Source organism: Coturnix japonica, chromosome 15 (genome assembly GCF_001577835.2).
Source record: "Coturnix japonica isolate 7356 chromosome 15, Coturnix japonica 2.1, whole genome shotgun sequence".
In the NCBI taxonomy this organism is placed as follows: Eukaryota; Metazoa; Chordata; class Aves; order Galliformes; family Phasianidae; genus Coturnix; species Coturnix japonica.
In genome coordinates, this window is record NC_029530.1 from 6129263 (window position 1) to 6150364 (window position 21102).

Here is a 21102-nt window from a genome sequence, read left to right on the forward strand (position 1 = left end):
CATGAGTGCCATTGTTGGAGATACATAAATGCACCGTTTTGGTCCTCAGGTTCATTCCAAATGGAGTTTATGGGATGTTTCCTGTGCAGATATTGGGCTGCAGGATAATCTGTGCTTTGGGATTGCTTTTGCCATCCTCGGGTTGTGCTGCTCTGGGTGGTAATTGCAAATGGCTTTCAAGGAAATGGCAAACTTGTTCTGTTTTCATATGAAAGAAAACCAACAGCAAACCCAGTTGGGTATAAAGTATTTTTCAAGGATGATTCTTTTTTGGTGAGGATAATTGGGAAGTTTGGAGATTCTCATAAGGTAATTTCTTAATTAGATTTCTGGCCTTATTTTGAGAACAAAACCCAGTTTGTGTGATCATCCAAATATCATCCTAATCAGTCAAGTGAGTCAGGCAAAGCACCGCAGCTGTCTGGTCATCATCCCTCCTTTGGTGTCTATTTATGGCTACACCAAGGGGTCCTTGGTGCTCTTGGGCTACCAAGAAGCTTTTGGTTATTCATAAACATGGCCTTCTGTTGTCTGCTTGGTGTTGGTTGGTCATAGGATCATAGAATGGCTTGGGTTGGAAGGGACCTCAAGGGTCATCAAGCTCCAACCCACCTGCCATATGCAGGGCCACCACTGTCCACATCTAATACTAGACCAAGCTGCCCAGGGCCCCCATTCAACCTGGCCTTGAACACACCTCCAAGGACTGGAGTTGTGGTTTTGCTTTTGAGCAATTTGTGCTTTTTGCCTCATTTTGGTCTCCAACAAAATGAGATGGCAGTAGGGATTGGACTCAGTGTGGTGCTGGTGGCTGTTCTCTGTGGTGGTGGAAGGAACATGGCATTGCATGGAATGGGTTTTGTTAGTGAAAACGTGGTGTGCTATAGAAAGCACGAGGTTGTGTACAGTGTCTTAGTTGACCACGCAAATCAGTAATATAATTTACCTGTAAGTTTAAATTACAGTGATGTTTAATAAACATAAAACAGAACAGAGTTGTATGTAACTGGGCAAGATGAAAATGGGCGCCTTATGCCAGGATGTATATGGAGTTGTGTATATATTGAGTGATGCTTTTGGAATACCAACATCAGATGGAGGGTTTGGATGGTAGGTGCCCACATTGCCTCTGTGGGGCAGAGCTTAAAGCACTTGTAATGGAAAAGGCTCCTCAGTGGGCTGCAGGAGCCATGCTTTAAATCACTTGCAAAGGAACTATAAAGGCTCTGATGTAATTCATGGCACTGTAAAATCCATTAGTGGTAACATTAACCAGCAATTGTAAAGTCAAAATGTAGAAGGAATTGGGTTTTTTTATCACTAAAGCATGGAATTCTAGTAACCAAGAAGCAAAGTGCTTGAATAATATCTGGTTTTTACTCAGAAAAACACCTCAGAGATGGGACCAGGGAAGAGGAATGGAATACTTCAGTGTGTTGTGTAAACATCTCATAAGCTCCTCAGCAGGTAGGAATTGGGATGTGCTTTACATACCCCTGGGAGATGAATGAGCTTTACAATTGTTTTCTATTCAGAATGCTGTGGAGCTGCTGGAGAATCAGTGTTGCTCAGTTGTGGCAATTAGGGATACTTACACAGGTGTATGCAGCCCATAGGGCTTACCAGGGCTTCTCTGATAACAGTATTATAGCAAGTTGTAGCAAAGATACGTTTTCTTTCTGATTATTATTATTATTTTTTTTCAGGATTTTTGCTCTTTAAAGACTATTGCATGAATGAAATCGATGAAGCCGTCCCTCAGCTGAAGTTCTATGAAGAGGTAAGCTGCATCCTGCGGGCACTGCCAGCTCAACAGATGGGTTGACGTGATGGGTCAACAGTTGGACAATGGGTTGATGGTTGGACTAGATGATCACAGTGGTCTTTTCCAACCCTGATGATTCTGTGATGGTGGAGAAAAGGGATAGAGTCATAGAATGGCCTGGGTTAAAAAGGACCACAATGATCATCCAGTTTGAAACCTCTGGTATGTGCAGGGCTGCCAACCAGCAGACCAGGCTGCCCAGAGCCACATCCAGCCTGGCCATGAATGCCTCCAAGGATGGGGTGGTGGCACCCACGGCCTCCCTGGGCAACCTGTTGCAGTGTGCCAGGGTGCTAACAGAGATGCTAATAGAGGATCCAGGATGCTAACAGAGCTCAAAGTACCTTTAGATTTATTGGTATTTTCCATTATGAGTTGCATGCTTTTACTGTGGGTCACCTGAACTCTTGCTGTAAGCTGGGTTCATCTCGGCTTGTAAAAGATCCCTGATAGCTCAGGGTTAAGCCATATTTTGAGCAATGGAGTAAACTTTTGATTTCTGCTGGTGAAGATGATGCTAAATCTTAGTTCTTCTACAAACAGAGATGAGGCGAAAGTAAATAACGTCTGCCTGCTCCCAAGGGAACCTCGAAAAGACCTGAAAGCGAAAGCAATACTTGTTACTACAACTGACGTGGGATGTGAATTCATATCCACTGCATGTAGGGAAGGATTTTTCTGCCTCTGCAAGGGACGCCCGCGTGCTCCCGCTGCGTTCAGCCCCTGCCTGTTGCTAAGTATAACAGTTGAGGTGGCAGTTTGGGTGCAAACATGCACGCGTGCCTTTACAGTGCAGCCTGTATTGCTCTGTGCTAATGAGCAGTGCTGCCTGAGATAACCCTGTGTCTGGAGCGCTGTCAGGCTGATGAGTTGCATTTGTTTCTTGCTAGTGGGCTAACAGCACAAATAGGGGAAGTGGGATAAATCACGAGCGACCCAGTGCTCCCCCAATCAGTTGGGCATTGCCTTCAAGGAAGAGGGACCTTTTATCCCCCATCACTTCCATCTGAAGGTATCACTGTCAGAAGGAATCAGGAAGGCGAGTTGCAGCAGGTTGTTTAGCGAGATAATATTAGCCACCTCTTTATCATTGAAACGACGTGAAATTGTATTTTTAGGTTATTAGCAAAGCGTTGCCTCCAAAGATGTCAAGTGCTTTGTCATGCACTTTTGGAAAAATCCTATTAAAGGTATTTAAAGAGGTTCATTACGTCTTCTCCTGTGACGTGCCCAATTCTTCAGCTTTTCCTCCTGGTATATTTGATTTACTTGCCGCACTTTATTACATGTGAAATAATCGGAGAGCGTTGCCACGTTAAAAATCACTCGGTGTAGAAGGGCTCCGTACTCCAGGGATCTCACACTGCTGCAGCTTAAGTCACGATCGAGCGTTTAAGTGGCTGAGTGATTCATCTAGATCAGTTTCAAATGAAAAAATACAAGGAAAAAGGGAGGGGAAAAAGAACGTCGAGGTGCTTGAAAGCTTCTTTGTCAGCCCCTGTGTGAAGGGTGAGCTGAGGTTGGCAGGGATGTCCCTGTGGCTTTGGGATGCTGCGCCCATGGGTTCTGCTATCTGTGAGGAGGAGGCTGAGCTCAGGTGATGCACACTGGGGCTCCTCCACTACTTCTAATTGTTTTGAGGCTTCACGTTAATTAATGTTTTGTATCACTGTCATTATAATATTGTCCCAAGGGGGAAGTGGTCACAGGTGGCTGTGGAACTGCTGCCTTATGGCAGTCAGGAAACACCAGGGCTGGACTGGGGCTTTCCTTGGCTTCATTCTGGGGTTCTCAGTTCCACCTGTGCAAAGAGCAGCTTCTGAGTGATGCTAAAAGATCAAGAAAGCTTTAGCCAAAGCAAAGCCCCTTTGCTTACTGAAGACATGGATAGTATTAAAGATGTGCTCATCTGTTGGGTGCTCTGGCATTGCAGATCAAGGAGTACGAGAAGCTGGACTCGGAGGAGGAGCGCCTGAGCAGGAGCCGCCAGATCTACGACACGTACATCATGAAGGAGCTGCTCTCCTGCTCCCACGTGCGTAACCCTCCCTGCCAAGAGCAATCCCAGCCCCTGCCAAAGGAAGGGTTGCCACAAGTACCACCAGAGCCAACACGAGGCCACGTCTCCTCCAAACGAAGCTTTTGCTCCCTCACTGGGCTGTGTTGCTCAGTACATGTTCAGATGTTATACCGGGGGATGTGCTTTAGTGGGTAATATTGATGGTAGGTGCATGGTTGGGCTGGATGATCTCAGAGATCAATTTCCAACCTTGGTCATTCTGTGAACCCCTTGACATGCTCTCAACTAAAAAGAGAAGCTGGGAAAATGATCTACTTTGCATTGTGTGTATTTTTTCCCTACGTTTAGAAGGACAGCAGCTCTGAGACCTTAAAGGAAACGTTTCCAACTGTTTGAAGTCTTTCTTTGTCTTCTTTTCCCAAAGCCTTTCTCCAAACAAGCTGTAGATCACGTACAAACACACTTATCCAAGAAGCAAGTGCCAGCCAGCCTTTTCCAGGTGAGATTCAGTCTGTTTCCTTCACTTATTGGACAGTAAGTGATGTTGTGCATGGAGACAAATGTGTTCTTAAAGAGAAAGAGTGGTACTGGTGAATGTTCTGTGTGATAGCAATGCATCCTCTCACATTATTATTCAATCTTTCTAATATTCTGCATCACAAGGAGAGTATAAGATCTGCCTTTCCTCCATTTGAATACAAAAAGAAGTGCTATTCTGGCTGATTTTCTGAATTATTAATCTCCAGTGGTTTTATTTAGTTTAGAAAACAAAGGACTGAGACATGAAATACTTGTTGTATTGTTGCACTGCTTTACAGATTGGACACAAAGCAAGAAGTTTAGATTTGTGCTTGTTTTTGTAGCTAGATCCATTACATCCATTGATCCAGTTTGCTTGTGCAGATAACGAACCTCACCCATCATGGGAGTGTTCATAAGCTTACACTTCTTTGATGTCAATCTTTGCAAAGGTTGCCCCTGCCTGGTTGTTCTCACTGCTCAGTGAACTGTTTTTAATGTAGCAATTAGGTGAAGTGACAAATTGATACCTACATTGCTTGAGTTACAGCTCCCTGCTAATTGGGCTGGGATTTGAGGTCGCTGCGTGTTGGCACGCATCATGAGGAAGCACTTCTGCTTGGAAGATGTCATTTGGGAGCTGAAGGTGCTTCCATACTCAGGAGGGATGCACAGAGGATGGGCCCAGCTGCTCTGGGCAGTGCAGAGCAGGGAGCCTGCGGGAGAAGATCTATACTGTGGTTACCTTGTAGTTGTTTTCCATTTATAGGGGCTGTATGCAGGGTTCATTCAGCTCTCCCCAAAGGGGAACACAGTGTTTTCTAGCTGGTGACAATATTTTGTGTTTCCCTTCAGGGCACCTGTTGAGGTTCCTAAAGCTCAATGAAGCTGAAATGCTTGCCTCAGCTTTAACCAGGGAATACATAGGAAATGCTGCTGGTGCACAGGGCTGTGTACAGTGTGTGCAGAGTAGCTCTTCGTCTGGCTGGGATTGGGGTTGCTGCATATTGCCAAGTGCCTGAGATTGGTGAGAGCTGCAGGTAGCCAGCTCCAAACCCTGGTATAACGTGTGTGTGGGGTGCTGGTGCCTGCCCAGCTCATCCTATGCTTACATTTACATGTGTGCCTCTTCATTCTTTGTAGCCATATATAGAAGAAATCTGCGATAGCCTCCGAGGGAAAATATTCCAGAAATTTATGGAAAGGTAGGGACACAAGAGCTCTGTTATGTGAACTTTCCACCTGCCATAGCATGAGGTCAGGTCCCTTAAATAATTGCTATAAAATAAAGCTGAATATGCTTAGTAGCCTTCATTTAATGGTTAGTTAGTGCGCTTTACAAACGACTCCATAGAACTTTTATTCCTTCATTTGAAAAGAATTACTGATGTAGAAATGGGAGTTGTGCTTTTTGGCAGCAGCTTGTGCTGTTATTTATGTTTTTCCTACGTTCAGTTAGAAATGAGTTCAAAATGTTCCTTTTGGGGTGGGAGGGGGGGGGGAGATGCGGAGGTTCATTAACATAATGCAAACAGATGCAGCTCAATTTTAATTACATTTCCCTTTATGCCATTTGATTGTTGGTTAGTTCCAAAGTTAGTTTAGCCATTCTTGAACATGAACAACTGCAGCAATGCTCTGAGCCGATCGCTTTCTCTTATTGTGGGGATGTAAGACATGAGAGACATGGTTTTTGCGGTGGGGGTGGGATTATGGCTGCCTAAAAGCAGGGCCATGCTGCTGAAAGTCACAGCACGCTGCATTGCACATCTCCTTTTCAGTATCAGAGTCTCATTGCTTTCTATGATACTTTAAACAGGAGTCTCAGATAACTTTTAAACTTCTTTTCTACAGTGACAAGTTTACTAGATTCTGTCAATGGAAAAATGTAGAGCTAAATATTCATGTAAGTACTTACACATATATTTATCTTGTCAAAGGCTGATGCGGGGAAGAAAATGTTCAGTTTTGATTCCTGCTTCTCAAAAGACCTTCTCAAATACAGGGAACGTTACTGATACGCTGCTCTATTCTTAGGCGTGCAGTCCTTATAGCTCCTTCTGGACATCCCTTCTGCCTGCCCTGAGCTGATAGCTTTAGGATTGCTGTGATAGCTGCAAGAAGCTGAGCTGCTCCAATTGTTTCCCCTTTCTCAGTCCCCCTGCAGCTGCAGCAGTGTCCCAGCACTGCCCTCAGCCCTTCTTTGGCCTCAACAATTGTCCCCCTGCAGTGCTCTTTTGTGGCTGTGTAGGAGCAGCATCCTCTGCTGCAGCTCTGTATGAGTGAGGCCATCATCAGCCTTCAGCCAGGGCGAGCTCAGGGCTCCTTCTGTTGTACTTAACACAGTGGTGCCTGCAAGTACACTGAAATACAAACAATAAAGGGCTCCTTTTCCCAAACAGTAAATGCGATATGAATGACAACAGTTAAGCCTCTTACTGAAATAATAAAGTCTTCTCTTTTTTTTTTCCCCTCCTGCTTACAGCTGACCATGAATGACTTTAGTGTACATAGAATAATTGGAAGAGGGGGATTTGGTGAAGTGTACGGTTGCAGAAAAGCAGACACTGGAAAAATGTGAGTATATAAACACGCGCTTTAAAGATAGCTGGAAGCTCTGATCTCTGCAAGGAAATCCTTCCGGTTATCTCATACAGAATCACTGCAAAGCAGCATTGCATTGCTGTGCAATTCCTTCTAATTAAATTTGATCCCCCAGAGGTTCTGGTTTCTGGATCATCATTAAGCTTTGTTTGCTATTTGATCCTGCTATGTGCCATGCAGCAGGGCTCCGGCAGCACTCTTAAGCATATCCCTCGTTTAAATGGTCCTGTCAAAATCAACGGAGGCTGCACATGTGTTTAAAATGAAGTATGTGCTTAAATGATTTCCTGGCCCAGCGCCTCACAGTGCCAAATGAAAACGTGGTGATGGTGTGAGGTGTTATCTCCCATCTTGTCACCTCATTGGCACTAATGGAGCGCTGGAGAGGATGGCAGAAGAACATGACCACAGCACTGCTCAGTCTGCAGGGTCATCCCTGAGCAGAGGCTGCATGTTGCTATCCTACATTTGTGTAGATGCACAAGTTTCTGCCCCGATGGGTGCGTGTTTCCCTGGCAAAAGCAGCACTGCTTGCGTTTGGAAGAACGTAAGTCAGGTTGGATTTCATTTAGCAGAGCTCTCAGTGGGAACTTCAAGATCTTTTTCTGTTCTCACCATTCATACAATTCTCCTAATCAATAGATTTCAAATTCTAGGCAGGATTGCCCCGCAGTGCCCTGCTTTGAATATTTGGGCATTGATTTAACTAACTGTTCTCAGTATGTTGGGTTTTTTTTCCTTTCCATCATGCTCTTCTCCTAATAATTACAGCCCAGGGACCATCCTTATGTGTTTCTATCCTACCCAAGCATGGTATGTTTGGAGTGCCACATCTGCAGTTATGGCTGGCTTCACTGGAGTGTGTGTGTGCTTCAATATTAATGAAATAATAATAATTAATAAGGTTCAGAGCTATTAACCAGTGGAAGGCATCTTAACGTTACCATCCCACTTGGTGTTTTTGCAGTGACCTCAAGTACTGATACGAATACTACTACTAACAATACAGTCTTTATTCTTGCTTTGGTGCTTCTTTTTGTCCTTGTACAATCCATTAATTTACCCATGTACAAAAATAAATGTTTTATTCAGCTTGAGCCACATTGAATAGGCATCTGCCCTGATAATGGGTTGTTGTCACATACCCAGCCATGTTCACATCCAAGTTTTGCTATGGCAGAAGGTAGGCAAACCTCAGGACTAGCAGGGGAAGCAAAGGCCAGTTTTCTCAGGTCTAAATAGTGAAGGAAGGCCAAGTGTGGGGAAGCCAAGCTCTCTCGGATTTTGAAGCTAGATGAGGTTCAGCTTCTGGGTAGAGGTTTGGTTTAGTTCTTTCTTAATCCAAACCTGTTTGCCCGTCCCCAATCCAGATCCCGACCACTCTAGATGGCTGCCTCTGCTGCGCTTACTGCCTGCAAGGAGCTTGGGAAGCCAGCCCACAAGGTAAACGCCATCGGTGTTCACTAACCCACAGACACACCTGAGGCTTTTTCACATCACCTCCTTCTAGGGCACGTAGCTAAGGGCCAGATCCAGCTCAGAGAGCAGCCCAAAGGAGAGGGAGAGCAGCGTGTTGGGGTAAAGATGAGACAAGGATTCCAGCTGTCTGCGTGGAGCTCAGTGAAGGGCAGCGTGTGAAGCGTTATTTATAGGCACTGACTGCCTGCTCAGCAGGAGCACGTGCTGTGAATGCATTCCCCGTTTTAGAAGCCCAGATGCCAGCCTGCTTGCTCTCACTCTCCCCACTCATCACACACAACACGTGCATGGTGATCATGGCCTGCGATGCGAGATCTGAGCTTGGCTTACACGTAGTGGCCTCATCCTTAAACCCAGAGCTGCCCAGGGCTAGAAGAACACTGCTGTCCTCCTCCACTGTCAGACAGTGGGCCCCAGAGCATTGCAGCCTCCTCTTGTTTGGCAGTTGTGAGGGCAACATTCTTTTTGCAGCAAAGCAGCGCTCATCTTTATGTAACACAGGTTGCAGAAGGTGATTAAGAAGCTTTCCTGTATCTAACATGTCTTTGGAGCGAAGAACAAATTTTAAACATTTATATAAAAAACTCTGTGTATAGTCATAATATTACTTTTCTGTCAGGATTAAATGGAACCGTGATAGGGTCTCTGTTACTTAATTCACACTGCATATCCTTGTAGCTATCTATATGGAGACACGATATGTAATTCCTGTTGTTGTTTGGCACAGAATTGTTTGCTGAAGCACATTTGTCTGTTAGGAGGCTTCTGTTGGAAATGTTTTAATTCTGTGAGATTTCGGAGCTGGTTTTGTTTGGCCACGTAATGATGCTTTTAGTACTGGGTTGGAGTGTTTAAATTAAAGAGCCTGCTTGCAGGATATGTTAAGGAAACATGGCGTAACTGCAAGTGAATCTTACTGAATATAGGAAGAAATCTTCTCTGGTTCCTGTTCTGAATGGTTATTATTTTCAGGTATGCAATGAAATGTTTAGATAAGAAGAGAATCAAGATGAAGCAAGGAGAAACATTAGCCTTAAATGAAAGAATTATGCTGTCTCTTGTCAGTACAGGAGTAAGTACTCGTTATTCCTATTTCTTTTTGCATTTAACATTATATGGTTGCTACGCATAAAACATATTCCAACAGCTCATCTGTGTGCGGTGTGAGAATTAACCCATCCCCACCCTGAGCCCTCCCCACCAATTCCAGCAGTGTGGTTGAAGTCAGAATGGATTTGCTTGCTTGCTGCTCAGGTACCGAGCCTCGAGGAGGTTCCCTTTGCTCTGCTCATTTAATCCTCTCAACGTATCAATACTCATCTTTCACATATTCATACTTGAAATGTTCCCAGCCAGTTATTCTGCTTGTAAACAACATTTCCTTTTCTGTTGTGGTTACATAATGGAGAACACCAGATGCTCTTTCAGAGGAGAAACTTCATTTATAGTTCTCTCTCCTTTCCCTGTGATTCCAATGTTATTTGATGTGCCTATTTAATTGTTTTATTTACACGAGCTGAGTAGCTGTCGAGGTGTAAAGGCAAACCTGCCCATCTGAGTCTGTAAAATGAACTGTGCTGAGAACAGGCTTCGGAGTGCCAGAACCTTCCAGCATACTGTCCTCGTTAAGCAGAATCACAATCAGCTCGTATCACCATGGTTACATGTGATGTTGGTTAAAAAAAAAAGGTTAATTTTCCTCATAACGGTTGCATATGGATTCAGCTTTTGGTTCTCAGCCCGGTGTAAATTCAACCCCCTTTTTTTTTGCAGCCTGGTTGAAGGAAGGGATGAGGAGGAACTGCATGTGGTTGTGTTGTGGACTTGCAGGACGGCAGGTGCCTGCAGTGCAAGGCTGATGCTTCGGCTCGCAAGGCAGCAGAGAGAAAACGCTCTGAGATGAGATCTGTGTTTTGTGGAGATTATATAAATCCTGATTTGGGCTCTGCATTATCCAGAAGGATTAACAAAACGCTGATCCTTTTTCTTTTTGATTTGAAATCTCACTTGCAGTGCACAGAGCGTTGTTTAATGCAAGCCTGCTGTCCTTGCTGTCCTCTGCCACCCCCAGGTGGGTGTCCCCACCCCAGGCAGCCTGAGTTCTTGGGCATGTAGTTGGATAAGTGCTCCAGGACAGAAGTCTGGCAGCCAGAGCCCTTCTGCTGTTAGGTGATGAATCCAGGGATGAATTGCAGCTTGTACAGTGGTGTCAGGAGTCCTAGAGGTGGAATTATGCAGTGGAAGCCAGATAAGGAACCCAGGCAAATTAATAATCATTGCCTTACTGACCTCAATTTGTGACTCTTTCGGTCTGGTACTGAACGTGGATTTTTTTGTGTCTAAAGATTCAAACATAAAATGGCTCATGAGGCTGCTGGTGCTGGAGCTCGTTGGCTGATGTGATGCCTCGCTAGTCACATAGCAGCAGCAGAGCAAGATGAAGCATTTGTTGTTCTGTTAGGGCTCATCAGCTCGTTAGTGGGACTTCTGCATTCTGCAAGAGCTTGAAAAGAGAGGCTTCAGACAAAATGCCATCCATTCAGGTTAGCTACACCTGCTAACGCAAGAGATGCTGGAGCGGTTTGAATATGCAGAATGAAATAGCTTTGAAAATGGCAGAATGAGGTGATTCATTCTGTGTCTGGCTGCAGGCTGCTGGGTTTGATGGCGCCTGCCTTCCCCGTGGCAGCTCCGTGCTTCATCTTGGCACAATTAGTCATGTAACGGGGAATCCAGATGTCTGCAGAGTACATAATAACAGCTGTGCAGATTACACAGATGTCTGTGTAATCATTTTACTGAGCCCACCTTGGATTTTGGCATTCACAGTTATTTCTTGAATAGAGAGCTCCCCAATTCAATGTATCAGGACGGCTTTGTGCTTTGAAAGGACACAGGAGCTGCCTGGTGAACCAGGCAGGGCAGGGCTGTTCTTCATTGTGTTTGTGTGTACTGAGGGCTTTAGGAGCCTTGGTTACACTCAAAATGGAGTCTGTTCCAAAGCTCATTGGGACCCCTGTGGGGTTCTGGGGTTTCCACCAAACCACGGGCAGTTCCTTTTGTGTGAGGAATGTATGTAATGGCATTTCTAGCACTTCTTCTCTCTGTTAAACGGTGAGCGGGGAGCAGTTAGACGAGGGATGCTTACACCGCGATGAGTGATGCACCACATTTACTCCTGCAGATTTAATGTACTCAATAAAAATCTGGGCATGTTGTCTGCTAGGATAGAAACACCCTCGGAGTGTGTTATGGCATGTAGATGGTGCCACTAAATCCTCTTGGATGGTTTGATTGCTGCAAGGCTTTAAGACTGCTTGGGAGCGTGTTTGAATGCTCACGTTAGTTCAGGAAACTGAATAAGACTTCAGTTATCCATCCTATAAACGAGCTGCTTGCACAATTGCCCTAATGAAGAGAGAAGGGTTTCAGCTTCCTGCCCTGGTTCTTCAGTGTGTGTGTGTGTGTATTTGTACAGGTGACTGACATTAAGGAGCTGTGTGTCCAGTTGTACTGCTTATATGTGTTAAATATCAGTGAGAAATGGGGCTGAAAAGCATCAAGAAGCAGAAATGCCATCCCTCCCTGCACCTGGCTGGACCTGAACCCTGTGAACCTGCCTGCAGGGCTAATCTTGCTGTTCTTCCTTCCCCTGCATTACGTATGAGACAAGGGTTGTGATTTCCTTCCTGGTGTATTTCTGTCTGCTGCAAACGCTGCTGGGAGCTGAAGGGCTCAGTGGGTGGCAGGGCTCAGTGCTGCACAGGCTGCACTTAGTGCATGGGTGAGGACACAGTTCTCTTCCCTTTGGGTTTCTTACTGCTGAGAGTTCTCCCTTGCCATCATGGGGATGGGAAATGGTGTGCAGCCTTTAACTTCATGGGAGCAGCATTAGCTTTCCCAAAGCTTGTTAGCTTTAATGGGCATTTCATGTTAATCCAGCACAAACATGGGTAAAATGCTTCTAGAATTCCTTCTGTGACTGGAAGTGTTTGGGAGATGGAGATCCTAGCTGCATTTTGTCATTCTTTGGCTCCTCGCAGCTTTTTAACTTCCATATTGAAATGAGAGAGCAAAACCTTAAGATCTCTAAGCAGCGAGCAAAGCATCACAGTCCCCAGCTTAGTAAACAAATTGCTTAGTAAACAAATTGCTTAGTAAACAAATTGCTTAAGAAAAATCATGATGACTGTTGGCAAATATCACAGGAGAGCATCGCATTTACTTTTGGCTTCTGTGAGTAGTAATGTGCTCATCACCTGATGTGAACCCTCTGCTCCTTTCCTTCTAGGACTGCCCTTTCATAGTGTGTATGACCTATGCCTTCCACACCCCCGACAAACTTTGTTTCATTCTGGACCTGATGAATGGTAAGCAAGGCTAAATGAAGACGGTGATGGTATTAGGGAGGTGTTGGCAGGAGGAGGGGCTGAGATCACGAGGAGAATGAGGGGAAAACAAACTGAGCTGCAAAGTATCAGCCTGCAAGCAAGAGGGGTCCGTGGACTGAGACCGTATAGAATGCAGGTTGAGAAGTCTCCTTTATAACATTAACAGGTCTAAACAGATATCAGGGAAACTGGCAGGCTGGAAAGTGAGCAGAGCTCCTGCAAGGAGTATGGACTGGTTGCTCTGGTAATCCCTTGCACTAAGACTCAGTTGCTGGGTTAATCACTGAAAGCAAATGTGAATGCTCTTGAAATGGAGCTTCAGATCAATCCAGTTTATTTACTGACTTCCCCAGGTATTTGGTCACCGTGTGTAGGGCTGGTCCCTTTGTGTTCCTTGGGGTATTAGAACCCACAAAATACCACCCCCCCCCCCCCAATATCACAGTCTGACATTGAGATGAGGTTTTACAGCTCTGAATTCTCCCGCTTTTAGGAGGAGATTTGCACTACCACCTCTCCCAGCACGGAGTGTTTTCAGAAAAAGAAATGAGGTTTTATGCTACTGAAATCATCCTGGGCTTAGAACACATGCACAATCGCTTCGTGGTATACAGAGACCTAAAGGTAATGGTTAACACAGGGACTGCACTCACACAGGGGTTGCTACACAGCAGTTCCGTGAAGGATCTTATCTGAAATCTCTTCTTGAGAAGAACATAAATTGTTTATGGCTGGCTAAATGTTCTGATAGTGCTTCATCAAGCTGTGCTCTCATCCTGCTTAACAGGCCTGGGAGATGCTTCCTTGGTGCCAAAATGAATCCCGTGCAGTGTTATTCATCTCACGTCTTAATGATGCTATTAATTCAGGGAGTGTACTCAATGTCTGAGAGCCCAGCTAGAGGAGTGTGTGTGACGGGAGCCTTGTCTGTTTTATTCTCTTCTGTTATCCTTCAGTACTTTGTAACATCCCAGTGAAGGTGATGGTAGCGCTCTGTTGGGATATAGGTTTTATCTGGAAGGTGTCAGTTGCATTCACTTTGTAATGCCATCAGCTGAGACATACCAAGCAGCAACCTTTCCTTTGTGTTTGTGTGTTTCTAGCCTGCAAATATCTTGCTGGATGAACATGGGCACGTAAGGATATCAGATCTGGGGCTGGCCTGTGATTTCTCCAAAAAGAAGCCACACGCGAGTGTGTAAGTATTACATGTGGGAGCTCTGCTGCACGGTTGTTGCTAAATAAACCCTTTGTGTGTCTTCAGTATTTAATGTTGCCTATACAAGTTAAAAATAACACTTGCGTGGCATGGGCTCCGTACCATAGCTGAGATGGGGACTCTTAACGGGGCTTTCAGGCTCTTCTTGTGCACAGTTGTAGCAGCTGATGTGTAGGCATGGCTGGAAGATGACACATCATTTCAAGATGATTCATTGTTCGGAGAAGATAAGAAGCTGACTTGAGTTAAAGTACCAAATTGTTTTAATTGTCCTGCATGGATAATTAAATATTCTGAAGCTGATTGAAAAAAACAGGCTTTGTTGTGCCTTTCAGCTTCTGGCTTTTTGTTAGTCCTGAATTCAGGCTGTGTTTCTGCTCCTTGGCATCGGGTTGTAACTGGGGCCTGGATTTCTTGTGCTGCCTTGGATTACCTGGCGTGTTTTGTTCGTAGATCCTCATTTGTCCCAGTTTAATCTCAGAAATCATGCCAAAATATAAAAGGAAACTTCATCATGTTGTATCTCAAAAGATGGGCTGCTCAGTAGCTTCAACAAACAAATAAACGAACACACATTCCAAATTAGTCCATCCTATTGAAAAACGCAGTCTTTTTGCAGGCTCGGTTGCAGTCAGCATTTTGTTTCCTTGTGCTCCACAGAGGTACCCATGGATACATGGCTCCAGAGGTGCTGCAGAAGGGAACGGCGTATGACAGCAGTGCCGACTGGTTCTCATTGGGCTGCATGCTTTTCAAGCTTCTGAGAGGGTGAGCGAAGTTTCACATGGCTTATGCTCATTGTTTTTTAGCATGGCCCTTATTGCCTTTTCTTTTCCACACTAATATATTTTAGCTAAAATAGCTTGTGCTATGCTGAAACTGGGGAACCCACTCTTGACTCAGTGGCAATGGTGTTACTTTTAACCTCTTCCCAAACCAACTCGCCATCCTTGCAAATGAGATCACATCTGCATGTGGGTTTAATACAGACTTTCCTCTTTTTCTTTGCTTCTAAACCAAGCAAGACTCCAGCCCTGCTTTCTCTGGTAGATACAGGTTTGGGGCAGAAAGGTGGGAGCTCCCATCTGCCTTTTTGACCTCTACTGATAGGCCATTTACTCAGCTGTTGGCTGTAGTATTTTGGATGATAAGTCGCTCATTGCTTAAATGTACCAGCAGCCCAGTCAAATGAGGGAGTTCATTGTATGCTTAGGATCGTTTTTTAAGGTGAATATCATTCACTTCTGATGCTCAGTCCTCTCTCCCGTAGTTTCTAGATAAGTTGTATTGCAGTTTCCCTTTCAAGCAGTGTGGGTGTAGGGCTCAGGACATCCGCTGGCTCTGGTGTGGTTCCTCTTGCATGTAACTTGAGGTGGTTGATGAGAGAACCAGCACCAGAACCAGCACCCCCTCTCACCATGGGCACTGGGCTGATGGGGTGGGGGTGAGCTCAGTGCTGCTATTGCTCATGGTGGTGGTCAGCCAGAAGTCAGAGCATTATGTGCTGCAATCTATGCTTAATCTGTTCTGAAGCCAATTAAGCAGCTCGCATCCCAAAACAAGGCTTGGGCATGTGATACCATTTCTTGGGGGTTTAAGAAGTTTAATCTGGCAGAAAATCCTGCCCACAAATCCACAGTGAATCATTCGTTTCCCTGATCTGCTCCGAACCTCATCCAAGCAAACAGGGCTCTCTGTTAGTCACTTTCTCATGCCTCGTTACCTATCACGACTAGAAACAAAACCGAGGTGTGCTGCGTCCATCAGGTCACCCATCAGAAATGAGAGGTAACACTTGAGTAGCTGGTGCCCAGCTGGACCAGTTTGCCACGCTGTGGCACATTGCTTTGTGACAGTGAACTGATGTGTTGATGGGGAAATAACATCTTAGGTTTGACAAACAGCATTTCCACACCATTTTGGAGACAATTAGGGAATCAGGAATATATATATATCCAAAATCCAAGGCAGAGATCCCAGTCTGAGAATGTTCTGCTTCCTTTCACATTGCTATTTAAGTCCTGCAAGGTAGATCTGTGATAGTCTGAGGTCTAAAAGGAAAAAGGCAAATTCAAAACCAGAAGGCTAAAGCAGGAAATGGATAAAGCTGGTAATTTACCGCATGCCATCAAATACCTTCCCAGTCATTACTGTTATGGTGATTATCTTCTGTTTTGTCTACTTTTAAGATCTTGCTTCATTTTTTTTCCCCAAGTGGTGAGTTCAGTAGGTTCTACAGATCGGTGTGTTTAGATAGAGCTGTGGCAATAGCTTTGCTCTTGTTAGATGGAGCAGCCCTGTGTTTTAGGAGGCACGGATGTGATTGGGAAGGGTTTGAAACAGCATCTTTGCAACGGTTTGTTTTATTGTCCTGCAGGCCAGGATTGATGAGGTGGAAGAATGGGACTAAAAAGGATGCTATGCTCTTTCCTGGGGTTAACACAGCTGAAATAAGCTGCTATGTTATGGCTTTGCATTCATTAATGCTTTTTCTTCTTTCTACAGTCACAGTCCTTTCAGACAGCACAAAACCAAAGATAAGCATGAGATCGACCGGATGACGCTCACCGTGGTAAGGGTCCTGGTGACAGATGCAGTTACATTCCCCTTGTTTACTAAACACCCATTTCCTCTAGAAGAGGAGCTGTACACCCCCCCTTCTGAGAAAGCTGTGTTTACAACACAGAAGAGCTGTTTACAAACACTGACAAAGCAAGCTGCTCTCCTGTGTGGAGCAAGCAGAGCTCAGCACTCCTGTAACCAAATACCTCTTTCCATGTCTATAGAATGTGGAGTTACCAGATTCCTTTTCTCCTGAACTAAAATCCCTTTTGGAAGGGCTCCTGCAGCGCGACGTTAGCAAGAGGCTTGGATGCCAAGGGAGAAGGTAGGTATGGAGTTCTTAGACCACGGCCATTTCAGTTTCCTTTGGTTTGGTCCATTTGGTTTTGGATAATTTCCATCATTAAAGATCCTTTTTGTTCCCTCCCCCCCGCAAGTTCTCTGCAGTCATAGTTGGCCTATTGAGATTAGCTGCTTACTTTGCCATAAACTGAGTGTAACATTCAGATTTATTTAAGTAACATATGGGATATGAAGAGAATTTGTTGCTCAGAGTCATGGAATACTATGGAAGACCAAGGATGGTGGTTTACCAGGGCTACAGCACTATTGCCAGTGTTTCCACATCAAAGTCCTGTTGTTTGTATAGTAATACCCTTCTTTCTTTTGGAAAGAGAAAGCATTTTACTGATTATTTCAAGTGGTAGAAATGCTTGACCTTTGAAGGCTTTGGATTTCTCAAATCCGTTTGATTTGAAAGCCCCTTCATTTTATTGACTGGAGTTATTTTTGTCTCGCAGTGCACAAGAAGTAAAAGAACATCCTTTCTTCAAAGGGATTGATTGGCAGCAAGTATATTTACAAAAGGTAAAGGGCTGAGAAACTGGAACTTATTTGTTAAAGCAGTAACCATGCAATGTGCCTGAACAGGCAATGGGTAGAGCACTCAGTATCCCTGTCCCCAGAACAGGTAGTTGCTTGCATAAGTGCATACATTCAAATAACATCAATTAATTGCTCTGTTATTACACTGCTTTTTCTTTCTAGTATCCTCCCCCATTGATTCCTCCCCGAGGAGAAGTAAATGCAGCAGATGCTTTTGATATTGGGTCGTTTGATGAAGAGGACACTAAAGGCATTAAGGTATACAACTTTAAAGGATAGGTAAAGAATGGCACTTTGTTCTCCTACACTTCTTATGTGTGCATGCTTCTGAATGTGCAAGGGACTGTCTTCAAGTTGGTAAAGGTAACCCATGCTCTTATTGAGTAGTAGCATGGGCTGGTTGTCTGTGGGTTTTCATTTTAATCTGCCAAGTCCTTGTGTTGTAAGTGCAGCTGGACTGAGATCTGCTTTCCTGCCTGAAGGTTTAATGATGATAAAGCAGGTAGTCCAAGTGAGTTGACAGCTTTTGGGAATCGATCAGTTTTACAAGGTCACGTCATAGTTTTAAGCTTTAGAAAAGCGATAGAAGAGAGAAAAGTAACTTTCAGCTTCTGATACTAAATCTAATGGAAACAACACGTAAGGAAAAGCCTGGAGCACAAGCTGCTTGCAGTCCTGACCTGTGTGTTGTGCCCTCTCCTCCCATGGCTCCCTTGGGGCTGTCCCTTGATGGGCTTTGCCGTGTGGCCCATAGGAGCCCAAATGTTGTTCTTGTTATTGCAAAAGTGAGTTGGGAGAGAAACAAACCTGATAAGCAAAAAAAAAAAGCCACATGAGCTGCTTGCTGCCTAAAAACAGATCCTGTCCGTCAGTGTCACCTGCTGCGATTGCAAGAGTTGGCAGAGAAATGGCTTTACATGCTTTAAGGGAAATGCGGAGCTCTGGGATGTTCCTTGCAATACTGGAATGCTGTCATTCCTTCTATTGGGATTATTTGTGAGTGTGTGGAGAAAGATTTTAATGCAGTGAGTTAACAGCGAATGAAGGATCTGCTGCTTGTATTTACATAAGGATTAAACGTAAATATATGCCATGCACATGGAATGTAAATATAACGGGGCAGGTGAGTAGGACTTTTAGTGGTAGCAAACCAAGCAAGCTTGGAGCAGGTGGCCTATTCTCACCATATGAATTAAAATCAAGTTAGTATCCGTGCTTTCCCTTGTTGGCAGCTGTTTGTGCTGGGAGGTCAGGGATCAAAACACCTGAAAGCTGTGAACTGCTGGGGGTAAGAATGGTAGAACTGACTCAAACGTTGGCTTCTTTTGTGTCGTTTTTCTCTTGCAAGTTGCTCGATAGTGACCAGGAGTTATATAAGAACTTCCCACTGGTAATATCGGAGCGTTGGCAGCAAGAAGTAGCAGAAACTGTTTATGATGCAGTAAATGCAGACACGGATAAAATCGAGGCCAGAAAAAGGGCTAAAAATAAGCAGCTTGGCCACGAGGAAGGTAATCTATCAAATACACTTCTCTCCATCATTTACTGCTAGATAGTAATTCATGTGTTTGAGTTCCACACGGCAGACTCCTATATTACTGTCACTCACCAGCCATTGTTAGTATTCATGTAGTCAGTATCGTGTTCTTCAGACATTCCTTCATGTTTTGAAACGCTGTATGATGACATAATGTTTTGGAAAGCCTTTCTTAATATCTTTTAAAAGTGATCATCTGCAGCCTTTCATCACTTGGGTTTGTGGTGCTTGCTCACAAAGGGGTATGTGGGCTTTGGATTCATGATGGAGAAGGGGGGAATAAAGCAGGAGGTCCTCCCAGCGAGGGGGAAGTGCACCACAAGGCTCCAAGCTGTGATGTGTAATTCTTTAAAGTCACAGGGCTTTTTAAGGACCAGGTTGGGTTCTTGGTTACCCCATTACAATCTCATCAGCTTAGGTAATGAAGACAGAATTGGCTCCGTGCATGTGGATAGCACACTGAGTCACCCTGCTCAGGCCTTTTGTCAACACAGCATGTGTGTAGGGTGACTTGGTTTTGCTTCCTGACATTTCCTTTTCCAATAGATTACGCCCTTGGGAAGGATTGCATTATGCACGGGTACATGCTGAAGCTGGGGAACCCATTCTTGACTCAGTGGCAGCGGCGTTACTTTTACCTCTTCCCAAACAGACTTGAATGGCGGGGAGAAGGAGAGTCCCGGGTGAGTTGGGGCACACAGGGGGGGCAGCATCTCCCAGGGTGTGAAGGCACGTAGGTGCTGGGGCAGATGGAGAGCTGACATTCACACCTGCATCCCTGGAAGGGGAGTTTTGTCTGGGTGGATTTCTATTCAGGGCAACTTCCATTGAGTTTTGGTTTAGCCAACAGATAGTTACTCTGCATTGAAGAAACATGGAGTTGACTTGAGAGCCCCGTTTGCTTTGTTTTATGATGTTTTTTTTAAGGGATTTGGTAGTTCAATGGTGTTGTTTTTCATTTAGGTCCGCTGGACTATTTATACAAAAAAACATAGACTGGTAAGGCCATAACTGCTATAGCATTTTGTTTCTAATAAAATGCTATAGTAACCTTAGCTTAGTCCAGCTGTGACCATGTGGTAGGCAGACCATCTGTGTGTGTAGTTAAGTAGGGGATTCGAATTTGGAGATGTTCTCATCTTACGGTCTATGGGGAAAGCTTTGCTGCAGACTGCCCTGTGTTTGCTTCTTCCTAAGTCTGTATTGCTTCAGTATCCCCCTCTGGGTTTTTGAGGTAGTCAATAAGGTTGCCTTTTATTCTTTTCTTTTCTTGATATGCGGCTCTCTGGAGAGAAAACAGGGAATATTTTGTTTGTAGATCCACCTGTTTGTAGATTCTTACTTCATTCTGCCATGACTGGCTCTTTGAGCTTGCATTTTGTTAAGCAAGCAAACCCCTTTGCTGCATCTCTCTCTTACCTTATAACCTATTTTTAATTCATGACTCAGCCTTCAGAAGTAAAGGATGTTTGGTGTGACAGTGCTGTTATATCACTAAATGACTCTTAATGTTCGTAACCTCATTCATGCATACAGCCCAGAAAAAATTACCTTGATTTGATGGGCAGTGGTTTTCATCAGATTATCTCTGCTTTCTTTTCGCACACACTACAGCAAAACCTGCTGACAATGGAACAAATAGTGTCTGTTGAAGAAACGCAAATTAAAGATAAGAAATGCATCCTGCTGAGAATTAAAGGAGGAAAGCAGTTTGTCCTGCAGTGTGAGGTGAGACTCTTGTTTTTCAATGGCTGTTAATCAGATGGTTTGATAGAACGACTGAATGTGTTTCCAGGTCCTCCCACTGTCTGTTGCTTAAGTGTAGTTTGTGAAGCAAACCTCATCCTAAACAAACTAGCAAGTTCTAGATTGGGAGGTAGGAAACCTGCAGCTGTACTAGAGTCTATCAGTGGATTTCAGTGGCTTTTGGGCCAGAATGAGCTGAGCTTATAGGTAAAAACATCAGAACCTCTCAACCCATCTGGGCTTTGGAGGAGCAAAGGGCTGCGTGTTTTTGCTATCCAGAGTTACTCATTGCTTCTGGAAATTGGAATAAGCTGC

General features: G+C 44.5%; 1 protein-coding gene across 1 annotated transcript in view; it reads left to right on the forward strand.

The window, feature by feature from the left end:
- Nucleotides 1-21102, forward strand: part of GRK3 (G protein-coupled receptor kinase 3) — a 42932-nt gene that overhangs the window by 16998 nt on the left and 4832 nt on the right. Inside the window, exons 3-20 of the mRNA XM_015878344.2 lie at nucleotides 1707-1780; nucleotides 3759-3860; nucleotides 4270-4344; nucleotides 5508-5569; nucleotides 6219-6270; nucleotides 6850-6941; nucleotides 9420-9519; nucleotides 12739-12817; nucleotides 13332-13462; nucleotides 13942-14036; nucleotides 14718-14825; nucleotides 16563-16629; nucleotides 16844-16944; nucleotides 17420-17486; nucleotides 17667-17762; nucleotides 18853-19015; nucleotides 19588-19724; nucleotides 20656-20769. Coding sequence (XP_015733830.1) covers nucleotides 1707-1780; nucleotides 3759-3860; nucleotides 4270-4344; nucleotides 5508-5569; nucleotides 6219-6270; nucleotides 6850-6941; nucleotides 9420-9519; nucleotides 12739-12817; nucleotides 13332-13462; nucleotides 13942-14036; nucleotides 14718-14825; nucleotides 16563-16629; nucleotides 16844-16944; nucleotides 17420-17486; nucleotides 17667-17762; nucleotides 18853-19015; nucleotides 19588-19724; nucleotides 20656-20769 — 1715 coding nt within the window. The remainder of the gene's footprint in view (nucleotides 1-1706; nucleotides 1781-3758; nucleotides 3861-4269; nucleotides 4345-5507; nucleotides 5570-6218; nucleotides 6271-6849; nucleotides 6942-9419; nucleotides 9520-12738; nucleotides 12818-13331; nucleotides 13463-13941; nucleotides 14037-14717; nucleotides 14826-16562; nucleotides 16630-16843; nucleotides 16945-17419; nucleotides 17487-17666; nucleotides 17763-18852; nucleotides 19016-19587; nucleotides 19725-20655; nucleotides 20770-21102) is intronic.